At 37.6% G+C, this 11,642-nt stretch overlaps 1 protein-coding gene across 8 annotated transcripts in view; it reads left to right on the forward strand.

The window, feature by feature from the left end:
• Positions 1-11,366, forward strand: part of GABPB1 (GA binding protein transcription factor subunit beta 1) — a 71,820-nt gene extending 60,454 nt beyond the window's left edge. For 3 of the 8 annotated variants that reach the window (XM_058665866.1, XM_058665870.1, XM_058665867.1), the window contains exons 7-9: positions 73-258; positions 2,798-2,913; positions 9,862-11,366. In XM_058665866.1, the coding sequence (XP_058521849.1) occupies positions 73-258; positions 2,798-2,913; positions 9,862-10,014 (455 nt within the window). In that variant the 3' untranslated portion in view covers positions 10,015-11,366. Of the gene's footprint in view, positions 1-72; positions 259-2,797; positions 2,933-9,861 lie in introns of all 8 variants that reach the window. The other 5 variants (XM_058665872.1, XM_058665873.1, XM_058665869.1 and 2 more) reach the window with 3 other exon arrangements.
• Positions 11,367-11,642: the final 276 nt, after the last annotated feature.

Raw genomic sequence — 11,642 nt, forward strand, 5'->3', positions numbered from 1 at the left:
TATATCTATTGTTCACTGATTGTTAGTGTTTTCTTTTCTCTCTCTCTCTCTCTCTGTTTTTTTTTTTTCTAGTAGTGGCCACAGAGGAAGTAGTTACTGCAGAATCTGTGGATGGTGCAATTCAGCAAGTAGTTAGTTCGGGGGGTCAGCAAGTCATCACAATAGTTACAGACGGAATTCAGCTTGGGAATTTGCACTCCATTCCTACTAGCGGAATAGGTCAGCCCATCATTGTGACCATGCCTGATGGACAACAAGGTTAGTAGTTGACATTTATATAAAGCTTTGGTTTATATTTTTAGTTCTGTGGAAATTGTGATTTATTTTCCGAAGCATTCCTTTTAGTCTTATAACCTTTTGCAGTTGACTTTATTGATTGATTTTACATGCTTAAGGTAATATTAATAATAGCTTTCTTTTTCTGGATATATGCTATATAGAAGGAAAAATTGGCCCAGAATAACCTGAGTGGAAAACAAGCTTAAATATTGCCACAGATAATTCAGATCAATATTGAACAGTAATTTTCTAAACTTTTGTATATGATTCAGATATCATAATTAACTTTTTAGCATACTGTGTAAGGAAAAGCTACTTTAAAAAAATCTAGGCTTACAATTTGTAATAGGAATATGATAGCAACTTCTAGCAACTTTGATATGAACTTTTCCAGATTTTTTTTTTCTTGGAAACCACACAGAATAACAAGATGGCTGCAAGAAATAACTCTACTACATTTTCAGTGAAATTAAAGTGCCAAATAGACCTTAAAATTTTAAATTGTAGTGTTGCTTAAAACATCTAAGACCATTGCAGTTCAGGCAAGAGGACTGTCATGAAAATGTAGAGTCATGCTTCAAGGAAGGAAAAAGGGTTGACATCAGATATGACAATAAACACACACTCCAACAAAGATAGGGCCATATAGCATGTATAAGAAGTAGTATAAGCAGAGCGAAGATAGAATATGGGATGTGTACTGGGAACACAGAGAAACACATAAAACACTTATCTGAGCAAGCTTCACTCTGTACATGAGTCTTGAAGTGTGAGAGCCTGGAAAGTGACTAGGATTGTGAGCCTGCTGCTTCCTGACTAACATATGAGTTGGTAAAGGCCAGGGTATTATGTCTCCTAACCATATCTTCCGCATTTGTCAGAGGCCTAGTAGCTTAGACCACCCTGCACTGCTTTCCCAGGCATATTAGCAGGAGGCTGAATTGAAAACAAAACAGCCAGGTCTTGAGCCAACACTTTTATGTGGGATGTCAGCCTCACAAGTGGTGTTTTAATCCTCTGGACCACACTGCTGCCCTCAATAGTTTTTCTCTGTAATTGGCCAAAATATATCCTATATGTTGGGAGGAAGCAAGAAAGAATGAAAACTAGAAAAGAATAGCCATGAAAAGACCCTGTAAGAAATGCTTGAGAGTTAGAGATAGAGAGAAACACATAGGAAGAGAAAGTTCTTCTTTGGCTCCCCAAATGCCTACAACAGATGAGGCTGGACTAGGGCACAGCTAGGAGTCAATTTGGGTCTCTTATGTGGATGGCCTTACTGCTGCCTCCTAGGTGCATCAGGGAAAAACTAGAATCAGGAGTGGAGCCAGGACTTGAACCCAGGCACACCAGAATAGGATGTGGGCATCCCCAAAGTCTTAACCACTAACCTAAATGCCAACCCACGTACACATTTGGTTTTGTGGCCTGTGCTTCTGTGCAAAGCAAGGATAGGCCCTGCACTTGCTCTTGTTCTCTCTGTCTGTTTCTCTCCCATCTCTTCCTCTCTGTAGCTCTGCTGTCGCTGCCCTGCAGTGACACTAAAATGACGAGGAATTTCTAGGGCCTGGTAAAAAACGGGAACCGCCACCGCAACCAGCACACACAAACGAATGAACACACACACACACACAGATGAACGAAAAGCGGCAGGCGAACCAAAAGGAGAGGGCGAACCAAAACGAGAGATTATTGCCGAAAGCAGGCTGCTTATATACAGTTCTCCACCAATCACTTCTCCCGGTGGTCCACGGAGCACTATCTGATAGGCCAGCAATCACAGCAAGGGAGAATTAGCCTATCCTTGTGACTTCCTGCCTGCCTGCTGGCGGGACAAATCCCGCCTCCTGGCACTCGGCCAGCCGCCATCTTGCGGCCCCTCATCTGTGTGGGGTCGGCCGCTACCCACACTCTGCCTTTCAATAAATAAAAAATAAATGTTGAAAGAAAAGCGCTACTCAAAATTTAAACATAGTCCAGTAAGAAAACAAGCAGAATTAAGTAGCAGTGTTAGTGGTATGTTCATGACAAGGGACTATTAAACAGCTCTGTATATAATGATGTAAGACATCTATCTAATGGAATGAAAAAAAGCAGCTGAAAGCCATTTATCTAATTATTACTTATATATTGAAGGGCACACACATGTATTATATATGTAACCTTTTGTGTAACAAGGAAAAAATTAGAATACATATTCATGTTTATTTTCTACATAAATTAACATGTGAATGCACAAAAATGATTGAAAGGAACTGTTAGCAGTGGTGGGCATAAGATCTTGCAAATACTTGTTCTGATCATTAAATTTTATTTTTATTCTTGAGCAAAATGAATGGATTTGTTTACAATGCAAGTTACCTACAAGACAAATAGACACTCTCATTACACCATAGTTTAATGTTTCTGGTTTGGAATACACTTACTTGGGTGCGTAGCAGCGACAATGTCAGGACTTCTTTTATTTCTTCTAATCCTGTGTTATAATGAAGTAATATGTATCTCTTTGCCATTTTAGTATTAACAGTACCAGCAACAGACATTGCCGAAGAAACTGTTATAAGTGAAGAACCACCAACTAAAAGACAATGTATCGAAATAATTGAAAACCGGGTGGAATCTGCAGAAATAGAAGTAAGGAGTCTTTTACCCGGTGTGTTTGGCTTCAATCATCCAAAATAAATTCATTTTGCTTTTCTTTATTATTTGTCTTTTATATTTATTACATTGTGTTTTGAATCAGAATGAATGTGCAGAGTACCATTTTGTTTATTTTTGCCTTATATACATATAGCAAACCCTCAATAAATAAACATTGAATGAATGAATGAGTGATTGAACAATTTGTTTGTAACAAAATGTGTCATCATTGTAATGTTGGGATATCTTTGGTTCTTTCATACCATCATTTATGTTCTGTTAAATTAACATGCACCATTCTCACAAATCTTTAAAGAGTAATACAACTAAATACTGACTTTTTTTTTAACCTTTCAAAAGTGAAATGTGTTTAATTGGGCCAGGGGTGTCTCTTAACAAGATTGATATTTGTTAAATGGAATACTTATATTTAAAGATCAGAATGGCAGAGATCTAGAGAGAGAGAGAAGGAGATGCCTTTCATTTTCTGGTTCACTCTCCAGATGGCCACAACAGCCAGGTCTGGGCCAGGTTGAAGCCAGGTGCCTTGAACTCTATTCTGTTCTACCACAGCGGGTGACAGGAGCCCAAGAACTTGGCCAACATCCACCATCTTCCACAGGCCTTATCAGGGATCTTGGTCCAGAAGCAGAGCAGTCGACTCTGAAGCCAGCCACTTAACTTGTTTTGCAACAAAACTAACCCCAAATGGGGTATTATTATTATTATTATTTTTGGTAAAGTGGTATATAACTGCTTATTTTGCTGTTAACCCTTTGGAAACTTAATTTATATTATCAGTAGGGTTTAACTTTCCCCCAGTTCTACCAGACTAGTGTGTAAGTATAAACCAGTTTGTGAGTAGAAACAAACCATAATTGCCTTTCAGATTTTTTCCTCGCATTATTGGATGAAACTGCCCCGTAAATTTATAATAACTTACATCAAATGTGCCAAGTTATTCCTGAATAATTTTGAAAGAAAAATTTCAATATAGAGTAAGACTTGAAACTCAATAAGCTGGGTTCATATATACTATTTTTTGTCCTATTAACTTTGAGGCAAATTATCTTTCTCTCCTAAGTTCCAGCTTTAATTTCTGTCAAATTAGGTTTAAAATAGTGATATCTCCAATTTAGGGTTTTTATGAGAGTTGGAAAAGTCAGTGTGCTTATGTATATTAATATTACCTGAAATATGTGTATTTGCTTATATAGATAGATAGATATAGTAAATTTGGTGAGCATCCAATAATTCTGTGTAAAGATTTCTATAATTGTCAAAAAGGATTCTTTTTTTGAAAAACAGCAGAATTCCAACTCTAGGCAATTGAAAAACGCTCTTTCCAAAATCATTTGAATATGACTGGTGCATCTCTGGGCATAATCACAATAAATATATTATGGAGTTAAAAGTAAACTGATTCATGGTCAAACTAGAATTTTTTTTATCAAACTATAAGTTATTTAATGTGGAGCTTTGTTTAAAGTATTCAAATTTTAAAGCAATATGTGGGATGTTGAAGTTCTTATTCACCAACCAACAGTTTATTCCACTGAACAGCATTATTTTATTGTTTTTTTTTTCTGATGTGTAAGATGATCTTTTTCAGGCATGTGGTCAAAATTTTGCCATGTACTTTGCTTTAAGTATCTAATAAAGTATTTTTAAGTTATTTGGATTTTCATTAAAACAAATTAATTCATTATGTTTTAAATAGTGTTTAGTTTGTGCATTGGTTTATCAAACAAGCAGTGGGTGTTTCTGTTTCCCTCACAGCTCAGCCTGATTTGTCTCCTACAATCTCAGAAATTAGGAGAATAATCACAGACAGTAGGCAGATATGAATTGAGGTATACAGGTGACCCAGAACCAAAGAAATGGACCTTTAAGAATATGGCATGTTTGTTTTGTTTTATTTTTAGTAGTTAGAGCTTTCTGGCAATGGAAATATTCTTCTTTATCACTGGAAATGTTGAAGGCTAACGTTATGCTAATACTGGGTATTTCAGAGGGACCTTGAGTCATATAGTGAGAAACACGTAGTAGGGATGGGTGGTTGGAGATCCAGGCTGAACAATGATCTCCAGTATTTTCACCAAACATGGGAATTCGTTGTGACACGTGAAGGCGTTCTTTTGTGTGGATTTTATTGTATAATCAGCACAGTTATCTTGGGAGCTGACTTTTATATTCCTGTCTAAGTGACAGCTTGATCATTAATCTAGGGGGAAAAAAAAGCAGTGTCTTTCACCTGGGGAGATTTTATTACCCCCGGGACATGTGTTGGGTTGTCTCGAGGTGTTCCTGTGCCACTTACTGGTAGAGGTGCAGTGCTCAGGGCAATGTGCAGTGCTCAGGCCAGCACCCCAAAACAGAGAATTAGGTGGCCCAGAGGATCAGGACTGGTGAGATTAAGAAACCGTGCTCTAGGGCTCGGCAGCGTGGCCTTCTGGCTAAGGTCCTCGCCTTGATCCCATATGGCCGCTGGTTCTAATCCCGGCAGCTCCACTTCCTCTCTATCTCTCCTCCTCTCAGTATATCTGACTTTGTAATAAAAATAAAATAAATCTTTAAAAAAAAAAGAAAGAAACCGTGCTCTAGAAAAATTTAAAGTTAACTCATTATACAGAAATAGCCTATTTGGATTTTCCTTGTTACCAGAGTTTCAATAAAGCAGGTGCTAAAAATATATTTTGCTGAGTTTCCCAATTAACAATAGAGAACATTTCCAATATGTGCAAAAACTAGTTTAAGTTATAGAACAGGAGAAACTCTGTGTTACAGAAATATAAGAAATAAAATAGGCTTATTTTAGTAGAGGATATGAATACAACACACTATTGCAATAGTGTATATAATTTAAAATTTTTTTCTGAGAGTCACTAAGGGGGAAAGAGAGAATCTATCTGCTGATTCATTCCCCAGTTGGCTAGTCCAGGCCAAGGCAAAGCAAGGATCCAAGAATTTTCTAAGAGTCTCTTAGGTGGGTGGCAGGGAACCAAACACTTGGATCATGTTCCACTGCTTTCCCAAGTCATTAGCAGAGACCTCTGTTAGAAATGGAACAGCTGGGACATGAACCAGCACCCATATGGGATGTTGGCATCTTAGGCGGCAGTTTCAGCTGTTCTGCCACAACTCTGGTCTCTAATGTGTGTAATTTTACCACCCCTGGACATTATTACTTTGGGTATTTTTGCCTATTTATAGATTTCTTAATAAGCAACATTAGTGTCTTAATTGAAATCAGTCGTGTACATGTGGAAGGAAGAACATGTGATGATGTATAACAGAATTTCTGTGCTTACTTAATTGTATGAATTCAGGAAATAACCTTTATTTTTTATTTGCCAAGTAAGTTATAGATGAATATGTTCAGTAGCAAAGTTTTAAAGTGTGTTTTTTTTAAAGGATTTATTTGAAAGGCAGAGTGTAGGAAGGGCTGAGAGAGAGAGAGAGAGAGAGAGAGATCTTTCATCTGCTAGTTCACTCCCTAAATGATTTCAGTAACTGACACTGGATCAGACTAAGTAAGAAGCCAGGAGCTTTGTGTGGGTCTCCCTCAAGGGTGGCATGGACTAAGTTACCTGGGATGTGAAGAGACACAAAGAAAGACACGTCTGCCATCTCCTGGAGAGAGGAGGGGCGCGGGGAGGGGAGATGCAGAGAAAGACCTTTCATCTCTTGGAGAGGGAAGAAGGGAGAGAGAAACAGACAGGCTTATTCCATGTCCAGGTTCACTTCCCAAATGGCTGCCACAGTTGTGACTGGGTCAGGCCAAAGGCCTCCAGGAACTCTATCCAGGGTGGTGGTTACTCAAGCACTTGAGCCATCCTCTGTTGCCTCCTGGGAGCATTAGCAGGAAACTGGTTGGATGTAGAGCAGCCAGGATTTGAACGGGTGCTCCGAGTTGGGAGGTGGTGTCTCGAGAAAACAGCTTAACAAAGAGTTCTTACAGTTTCTAGGCTTATCCTGTATTAAGCTTTACTCTAGGGCTGAAGAAGGGAAAACGTTTTTTTGTCAAGTCAAGGCACCAAATGTTTTTGGTTTTATATCCCATAAAGTTTCTGTCACAGTTCAGAAAGTTTCACCACTGGAGTGGGAAGGGAGCCAGCCATAGACAAGTTGGAAATAAGTGGGGTGTATCTGTACTTTAAGAAAATTTTATTTATAAAAACAAAATTGTATTTGTGATACTTGGCCCTGAGCAGTTAAAAGAATCATCAAACCCCTCACATAGCCTGCTCAATTTTCTATTTCTTGAAAAACATCTAGTGGCTTAGGGATATAAGACTTAAAACAAATTTAGGTTTGAATTATTACTTTATAATTTTCTGATGAGATCCTGATTAAGTTAACTATAATCTTTCAAGGCTTGGCTTTCGCATTAGTAAGAAGAGAGAAATAATAGAATCTGCACGTTAAGCGTGTCATAAGGACGAAATGAGAAGGCGTGGGAAGCGCACGTATGCCATCAGAAATAGCAAATGATCCATAAATGTTCACTACTATCCTTATCCTTCTAAGTTTATATCGAGATGTAGAGGTTAAATTAGTCATGACTTTGATATAATAGCTAAAGCAAATAGTTCCCTCCCCAAATGATTTCAGTAGCTGATTTCAGTAGCTGATTACTTGATTGCTAGAAAATAATAAAACTGGTAGAGACGATTGCTACTTGCAGAAGCAGCGTTCAAGGATCGTGTCCGAGATGAAAACCAGCTCAGGTCTTCCCGTGTGCTGTTACTTGATTACATATCATCGCTTGGGTTCAGAGACATAGCGTAGGATAAATATCTTTCTTGTTGCTGCCAAGTCTTGATTGTCAGATTTATTTTTCGTAGAGTTCTTCAATATGAGACCTTTACGGGAAAAATGGTTTAGTATTACACAATTGTAGGCTATACTACACTTATTTTATTTTTTTTTCTTATGCTCATTTTAAATGTTAAATATCAAAATCTTTACAGAAGATTAAAATCGTAAGATTGCCATTTCTAGTGTATGATAATCATGCTTTCAATCTGTTAGGTCGAATGTTTTCAGAGAATAGTACTAAGGATCTTTGCCTTTTGGACTTTACAGATTTAGGCAGAAAAGTTCAACATAAAATGAACTTAATATTTGGCCTTGAAGGCAGAATGAAGCTATCTTTTCATTAACATTCATAAATATATACTACTTCTTGAAATAAAAACATATGGTAGGGAAAATAGGATTAAGCTGCATCTACCGGTAGAGCCGTTACCTCAGGCAGTTTGCTTTCATCTTTGGCAATAATTATGAATCCCTAGCTGATATTGAATGCTAGTACATAGCTAATATTAGACGATATCTTGTGATTAATCTATCCCAAGATTTCGTATCAAGTCAGAACAAATTTTTATCTTGTATTCCAAACTTTGGCTGCCAAATGGTCTTGTTTTGTACCACGTGTAAAATCCTATAACACTTGTCAATGTCTTTGAGCAAGATGGGGTCCAGCTCCTGGAGAAGCAGTACCCAGGCCCTACTTCCTGCTTGGTTAAGGTGTGCTTTCTGACTTGTCACTACACTGCCAGCTCTCCTGGCATTAGGGTAAGCAGAGTGTGGCTGGGATGTGAAGAAGCAGTAGGGCCTGGACACTGAGTTGCAGATAAAGGGTGTGACCCTCTTTTACTTGTGTGTTTTGTGTAATTGGAAAGCTTGGCAGCTACTTCGGTAATCAGTGGATGCAGTGGGAAGAAATATTGGATCTAGCTGTTTTGCCTGTGTTGGGAAGGAGGCAGGATAAGAGGGAAGGCTGGGAATAATAGTGAAGGAGAGGAAGGAATCCTGTGGTGTTGTCAGTGGGTGCATACCAAGGAGGGAGTGGAAGAGACCCTGGCATTTTCCTTGTCAGCAGCCTGCTGACCTCTCACTTCCAATTTCTTCTGAAAAGTGTCTTGCCAGAGCTAATCTGGCCTTTTGTGTAGTTTAGGGTTCCACTCCTGGCTCGCACTCCACTGCAGGGCCTTGGGTCTCAATGATGAGGTTGCTTCCTTTCTAAGGCTTTGGAACTCCCCATTTTGCTTGGGCCTATGCAGTTGAGCTTTTGTCTACTTGCTTATTAGAGGCTAGGGAAAGGGTTTTTTTTTTAATGCTTTCTCTTGTTTTTTTGTTTGTTTGTTTGTTTTGTTTTGTCTTTTCCTGAGGTAACTGAATTGGGTAAAATGAGAAGGAGGTAGAAGGAGAAAATACGATTTTCATTGGATTAGATTTTTGTTTCGTCTCTCAATTTATTAAGAAGTTTCATATCTATATTTTATACCTGTGTAAAGAAGAAAGTTCTTTATTGGTGGTGAAGTGAGAAAATTAACACTGATCCAGGTTAGCACTGTTTATTTTAGAGGTGAGTTGTCTTGCTTGGTATTGTAGAAGAATCCAATTTTAAAAGCAATATTAGAATCTCATAAAGCCACCTCCTTAGTTTGCGTAGCCCTGGGAAAACTGTAATATCTCTGAGAATCACTTTTCGCATCTGTAAAATGTGTGTCATATCTAAGATCTTCTTGGGAGTTGCTTTATTTAGTCATGTAGCAGATGCTCAATAAATACTATTTCATAATTTTCCCTTTAGATGGAAATATCACAAATAGGAATGAAGAGATATAATTGGTTATTTCCCTCTTAACTAGTTCTCTTTAAAGTGTATAAAAGCGTAGGTACTCAATTTGGGTTTATTCTGTAGGTCCTTTTTTTAGTTAGGAAATAATTGATTTGAGGTGAGAAACTAATCTATCTCCGTGTGCAGTACTAAATTAGGGCTTTAATTATCGGCAAACTGAAAGGATAAGACATTTGGGAAGTATTGACGGATGACTACTTATTGCTGCCTCAGATTTATTTGAGGGGTGCATGCTTGTATGTGCTAGTAATATATTTGTGCTAAAACTGAAAGCGACCCTTTTTTTTAATTAGGAGAGAGAAGCTCTTCAGAAACAGCTGGATGAAGCAAATCGAGAAGCACAAAAATACCGACAGCAACTTCTAAAGAAAGAACAGGAAGCAGAGGCCTACAGACAGAAATTAGAAGCCATGACTCGTCTTCAGACTAATAAAGAAGCTGTTTAATTGAATATGTAGTTTGATTTTAATTTTGGTCAAGGAAGAATACAATCTTGAACTGTACGCATTAAAAGTACAGTCATGAAAATACAGATAATAGAAGAGACTTCAGATTGATAATTGGACTTAAGCCACAGGCTCTGAATTCTTGTAACATAAAACTTTAGAAGTTGTGAAATGTATTTAAAACTGAATTCTGTAAATAGTTTTTTTTTTTTACAGTTCAAATGAGTTGATAAAGATTGTTGAAGAGATCTAAAACCACAACAAGCCACTGTTTTTGTGAATTCTTTTTGATTTTACTACAAACCTTGATCTCTCAAACAGAACAGTTTTAAGGGTGATCATTGCTGATTAGACCAAATGTTGTGTAATAATTATGGTGGACCGATGCTGGAATTACTCCTGTAGGTATAAACTTCTATATGAAGGGAAGATTTCTTCCAGGAAATCTTTGTACAGCTTTAAGTTGTCTCAGATTCTCTGAAAACATTTTTTAGAGAGCGAAATTTTTATATTCGTTCAATTTCAGCAATACCCAAGTAGATTTACATGTATATGAAGCAAGTATTTTTTAAACTTTTTGTTTGTACATATTCTGCATGTTTTATAATTTCAAAGTGCATAACCTGCAAAGGTATTTTTCCCACAAAGATGATGAAAGTTACTAGGAAAAAGAAAAACCACCTTTTATTCTACAGGTCATTGGAACTAAGCAAGCTAACAGCTGGTTTTATTGGAGTGACAATGTTCTTGGAAGGAGCAGCTTACAAAATAACTTGAATTTACGAACCCTGCACAATCTATGCTTTTTTGAAAATTTCACAGTGGGGACGTGAAACTGTATTCTGTGCCTTCCATCTTGATTTCCACACGATAGCACTTTAAGGCACTGGGTTTTAAAATCATGTTTTTGGGAAACTCAGTGAATGTGAGTTTCCGAAATACTTCATGGACTTATTTCCCCCTCTCCAGGAAATTATTCTCAAGGAAAAAAAATTGCTTTTGTATGTAGAACAAGAACTTTTTGTACTGCAGTGATGCTCTCGATAAGACTAGCGCCAAGTTTAACTTTCCCCTGTGAAAGCTTAGCATCTGTGCTATGGCTTAGCTCTCATGCCAGGGTTGTTGCAGTCCACAGTGTGTGGATGTGAGACTGGCAGACTGTTCATTCTTTTTTGTAAAACATAAAAACAGGCCCTTATTTCTTGCTTTATTTTTAATGTTTTATTGCTTTATTGAAGATGCTTAACCCTAAGACCCCCTCTAGACTGCCTATAATGTGTAAAGAAGCAGTTACCCTTAAAACTGTACTCTGCCTACTTTTCTATTTTACAATTAAATATCTTTTCCACATATGTTCAGTGTAGACTTATGTTTTGACCACAAATCATTCACACATTATTTTGTTCTGTGTATTTGAGCTATATGCCACCAGATGGACATGGTTCACCCTGGGTAACATCTTGGGAATTTCTAGTTCTCCCAGTGGAATGGTCAGTGTGGTCATTAAGGTGATTAAAAGGATTCACATACTGTTTTAGTTGCTTTTTTTTTTTTTTAGGATTTATTTATTTTTATTACAAAGTCAGATATACAGAGAGGAGGAGAGACAGAGAGGAAGATCTTCCGTC

The sequence above is a fragment of the Ochotona princeps genome, chromosome 6 (genome assembly GCF_030435755.1).
Source record: "Ochotona princeps isolate mOchPri1 chromosome 6, mOchPri1.hap1, whole genome shotgun sequence".
Classification (NCBI taxonomy): domain Eukaryota; kingdom Metazoa; phylum Chordata; class Mammalia; order Lagomorpha; family Ochotonidae; genus Ochotona; species Ochotona princeps.